The following is a 5,482-nucleotide window of genomic DNA, read 5'->3' on the forward strand; positions in this document are numbered from 1 at the left end:
CATTTTTTTTAATTAATATTAATTTGCATAGTTTTATATAATTTTATTTTATTTATTCATGAAATACCTACAACGTACTTAAATATGTTGAAAAAAAACAATTTATATGATGAATTATAAGCAAAGTTTAGGTGACATAAATTCAAATGTATTTTTTGCGGAGAGAGAATCAAGCAATTACTAAACAATATTTTTAAAAAAAGCACACATTGTAAACCAAATATTCTTTTCTGTGCTCAAAATCTAAAAGGTAATGAGGATCTAGCTCCCATATTTTCCGTGGCCCCTTAGGGGGAAGCAATTTTTTTTCACCGGAGCTTAGGGGGCGCCAATATTTTTTTGCACCGGGGCGCAAAATGTCTAAATGCGGCACTGGGAAGGTACCTACCTAAACTAATAACCAAATCACTTATCTTCTTATTGGTATATAATTTCCAGTCATAAAACTATACTAAAACCGCTAAAACCGTATAAAGTCACATTAAAATATTATTTATTTTATGTGCCTCATTGGTATCTTCGTAGAATCGAAAAAATCACACACTTGTGATATGATACTGGAAAAACTACACACTTTTTTTTAAGTTTGTTGTATACTTTTATACAAAAACCTAACATTTTTGCTTTAAAATGTATAATATAGGTAGGTAGGTATCTAATATTTTAAATGAAAAATATATTATTTATTATTTACATATTTATTTAAATAAAAAAAATAATTAATTCCCTTCGGCTAAGTACATACTAGTCACAATAATTGCATTCGATTATTAGATACCAAACTAATTTTAATAAGTATATTTCTGTAAATATTTCAATAATGACAATAATTTAATCTCATTTGTAAGCATTATCATTTTTTTTTCGTTTCGGGTCGTCAATCGTTATATAGAATTCCTATCGTAATATTCAAAACAATACTTAGTGCTTGGTTTTAGACGTTAGGAATACATCTGTATTTTAATAACATTACAGCAGTATGCAGTGTTTAAGCATTTTGATAAACCAGCCGTTAAAGTAGTGCGCGATTTTTGTCTATCGACCATTTTATAGTTGAAATCATCAGGGTGTGGTTTTTGGCTGCAACTATGGTGTCTGGAAATTTCCAATTTATAAAGGTACAGTAGAAACTCGATTAACCGTCAATGTCGGGACCGAGACAATGACGGTTAATCGAATAGACGGTTAACAGAAATACAATAATACAAAACAATTGTTCAATAAAAGTATATATTATGTATGTATTTTACAACGTAATTTTCAGACAAAAATAATACATTTAATACATAATAATAAAATAATAATAAATACCAATAATATACAATATGTAATAACATAAAGAATACTATTTTTAAATATATTAAGCAAAATAATCAGTATCTTCTTCTGTTTTTTTGAGTCACGAGCTTTTTGAGCGGTCATGTTTCGTATTTTACGAAGAAGTAAGACCTGCTTTACATTTGCCTCCTCTTGTACACCAAACCAATCAATGCATTTTGAAAACTTTTTTTTTGTCGGTGACCGATGACGGATAACAGAAACTGACGGTAAATCGAGTGACGGTTAATCGAGTTTCTACTGTAATATAAATTAAAAACGTATCTATATGGCCTTATCGGTACACACGCACACTTTCATCTGCAGGCGCCGCGCAAAAGCCATTGAATTTTTATCTGACCGCCTATGAGGTCTAATATTGATAGGTATAGGTATTGTTGCAATGGACACCGATAAAATCAAAAAAAAAATATTTCACTCGTCTAAAACGTTAGCGGATTTCGTCGTTTCGGCCAGTAACATTCCTTATTTGAACCGCCACACCCGCGGATCTAAATCACCACTGTTGCCTATATAGCAGCGTTTTCCAAACTGTGGTCTGCGAAGGGAAACGCCGAAGGAGGCATGCCGAAGGGGGTCCGTTAATTATTATTATTTATTATCAGTCTTGTAAAAAATACTTTTAAAATACTATTTTAAAAATGTATTTTACGACTACTCACAAAGTATTTGAATACAAATACAAGTATCTTTTCTAATTTGATGCTATATAATATATATAATATATGTGTATATTGTACACCAGTATAAGTACCTATTATGTTACTATTTACTATAACACATGTCTGGGCTATTTAGAGATAAATACTAATATTTCAACTAATATTGATTAAATTTGAATGGAAAAAAATAAAATAAAAAGTGGAATTAACTATTAATATGGAACTATTTTAAAATTATTAGATTTTTAGTTTTCTTAAAAAATTCCAATACAGAAACCATATAAAACATTGTTATTAGTTATTACCTACTTTTACTATACAAACACATAATATTAGTTTTCAATGAAAACAATGTTATTTTTATTGATGTCATTTTTTTGTGAAAAATATTAAATTAAAATCATATAAAACGAACTTTATGGTATTTTAATACAAGTATTTAAATTTTGTTAAAAATACTTTTAAAAAGTATTCAAAATACCTGAAAAATACATTAAAAAAATTGTATTTAGAACACCGTATAAATACCTCAAAAAGTATTTAAATACTTGTATTCGAATACATTACAAGACTGTTTATTATTGTTAGGTTATTTTTATTACGGGGCCCGCAATAATTTTTACTATACCCTACCCTAAGGGGTCCGGCGGAGGAATAGTTTGGGAAACGCCGGCCTATAGGGTTTATTTTATGGGGGGGGGGGGGGGGTTGGCTGTTCTTACTTCTTAGGTTCTTATTGTACACAACTTCGGGGTAAGAACAACTTAACTCGTTCTGTATACAGTCTACGATTTAGAATATGTATAACTCGGAGGTATTCAAACTGTGCGTCGCGAAAGTTGACGAAGGGAGCCGAGTCAAAGCACCGGAAACAAAAAATTAATGTTAGCCATGCATAGTGATGTAAATTTTCATGAAAATTTTTTCCGGTGAAAATTTTATAATTTATCATATTAATTTCTTATCAAATAAATCTTTTGATATTATATAGTTGTAGTTTATTTAACCTTCATAATTATATTTTAAAATATGTACTTTTATTACCATTTACCTATTTTAATATAGTGTTGTTATTATTCTAATGAACATAATATAGTAAATTCAAAATACAAATCATTAAATATATATAATAATAATATATACCTATATCAATATATAATATTTAACTCGGTAATAAATGTGCATTTTTATATTTTATTAAAAATGTTGTATTTTTACTTCAGTATATTTTATGAGTGTATAATCGTTTTGTTACAATTATTGATTTTTCAATTTTTAATGGAAGTAATTAATTGTTTGATTCACTTCCTCAATTTTACCCAAATTATATAATTTTTTATTATAAGTGTTTTGTTTGATTCTGAAGTTATACTTGTTACAATGTAAATAAAAATGAAAGAGTAATTTTATAAAGTATTTTAAAACTTTATTTTAAATTAAAAATCAATTAATGAAAAGTACAAAAAAAAATAAATTTTCAAAATGTTCAAGTTTTCAAATAAATTTGAAAATTTTCAGAAATTTTCAATGAAAAAAAAAATTGAAAATTGAAAATTATCAAGCTTACATCTCTAGCCATGCATAATAATTAAAATAAAATATTATATTATATTTATAATCATTAAAGTCACTATGGAAACGATTACGAAAAACAGTACGCGACCGTTTGAAGTTTTATTTATCTAAAGTCGCTGTTATTATCACCCACAATTATTGCCGTATTATTGTTTCGATATTTTCATAATGATTTGGGAACCGTCAAAATATCATGGGGTACACACAAAGGAGCCGCGGGACGAAAAAGTTTGAATACCTCCTCGATAGTCCAGATATAACTGATATCTAAGCAGTGGTGGGCTTAATTGAGGGGCGACATTTCAAAACGTACCTACGCTATTTCCATTTTACTCTTTTTTGAGAAATCACGATTTTCTATTTTTAATTACCAGTGGAAATAGTACGTTATGTATTTACCTCAATTACATTCCCTATCTTCATACTACGGGAAATAGTACAATATGGCCTACTTTGGAAAAAGTACGTTTCGTACAATTTGAGGAATTGGTAAGTTTTCCGTCAATTTGTCAAATAAACAAACTATTTAACACGGGAAATACTACGTTTTGACATAATTTTGGAAATAGTGCATTTAGACAAATTTTGCCTTTGGAAATAGTGTGTTTTGCGTCGTTTATGAGTTTCAGATTGATTTTAACAAAGTAAATAGTACGTTTTGGTACGATTTGACCACGGCATTCGATTCCTCGTTCATTTTTATACATGAATCCACGTATAGCTCAATTTTGTCAAATTCGGAAATAGTACGTTTTGAAATGTCGCCCCACAATTGGGAGAGCCCCTTTTGCCCGCGCCTGGGTAGGTTGTTTATGATAAAAAAAAAAACGAAAAGAAGTATGCGGAACGGCGGGCGGTTCGTCCCCCTTCACCCCCTCTAAATCCTTAATCCTCCACTATCCACTACGACCTAACACGACGACTGTCTCGCATTCCGCAGCTGAACGGCTTCAACACGCAGGGCGAGAACATCGCGGACAACGGTGGCTTGAAGCAGGCGTACAGCGCGTACAAAGCGTGGACCAGACGACACGGCGAAGAGCCCCGGCTGCCGGGGCTCCAGGACTACACACCGCAGCAGATGTTCTGGTTGAGCGCCGCCAACGTGTGGTGCTCCAAGTACCGGCCGGAAGCGCTCAAGACCGACATGGCCTCCAACTCCCACTCGCCCGACCGTTTCCGGGTCATCGGCCCGTTCTCCAACCTGGAAGACTTCAGCGACGACTTCCGGTGTCCGCTGGGCTCCAACATGAACCCGGTGAAGAAGTGCCGGGTGTGGTGATCATATATCATACGATACCCGCGCCCCCGGACCGCGAGATATTGTTATTATTAATATTTACTGTAATATTATCGTTATATCTTTGTTATTATTAATTTATTATTGTAATTATAAGTACCTGTGCAAAATTATGACAATACCTATATTCTAATAATATAATAGGTACCCAATGTGCATTGAAATATATCGATGCGCGTGTATGACTTATATTAGGTAGGTATAATCAGTGGTTGTAAGAACCGCTCAGACTGTAGTCCAAGTTAAGCAACCAAATAATGTTCACATTAGAAAGAGGGGACCATCGCGATGACTGCACAACAGTGGCGTGCCGAACAGTCATTTTTTGAGGCAATTGCCTCAAGGGAAATTTTTTGTGTTAGTATAGATGTGCAACTTATACCTAAAAAAACTTAATAATATTTATTACAGTAGAACTTCGATTAACCGTCACTGTCGGGACCGGGGCTTTGACGGTTAATCGAATAGACGGTTAATGGAAATTTTGCAAAAAAAACGTGTAAATACATATACATACACACATTTATTATATTTTATATTTATATTATATATTTATCATATTTTACGTGTGTACTTTAAAAAAAAAAAATACTTACATTGTAACATA

The 5,482-nt window shown here is 31.7% G+C and overlaps 1 protein-coding gene across 1 annotated transcript in view; it reads left to right on the forward strand.

Moving 5' to 3' along the window:
• Positions 1 to 5,146, forward strand: part of LOC100161394 (neprilysin-2-like) — a 23,464-nt gene extending 18,318 nt beyond the window's left edge. The window contains exon 8 of the mRNA XM_029491340.1: positions 4,516 to 5,146. Within this exon, the coding sequence (XP_029347200.1) occupies positions 4,516 to 4,857 (342 nt within the window). The 3' untranslated portion in view covers positions 4,858 to 5,146. The remainder of the gene's footprint in view (positions 1 to 4,515) is intronic.
• Positions 5,147 to 5,482: the final 336 nt, after the last annotated feature.

This window comes from Acyrthosiphon pisum, chromosome X (assembly GCF_005508785.2).
Source record: "Acyrthosiphon pisum isolate AL4f chromosome X, pea_aphid_22Mar2018_4r6ur, whole genome shotgun sequence".
Taxonomy (NCBI): Eukaryota; Metazoa; Arthropoda; class Insecta; order Hemiptera; family Aphididae; genus Acyrthosiphon; species Acyrthosiphon pisum.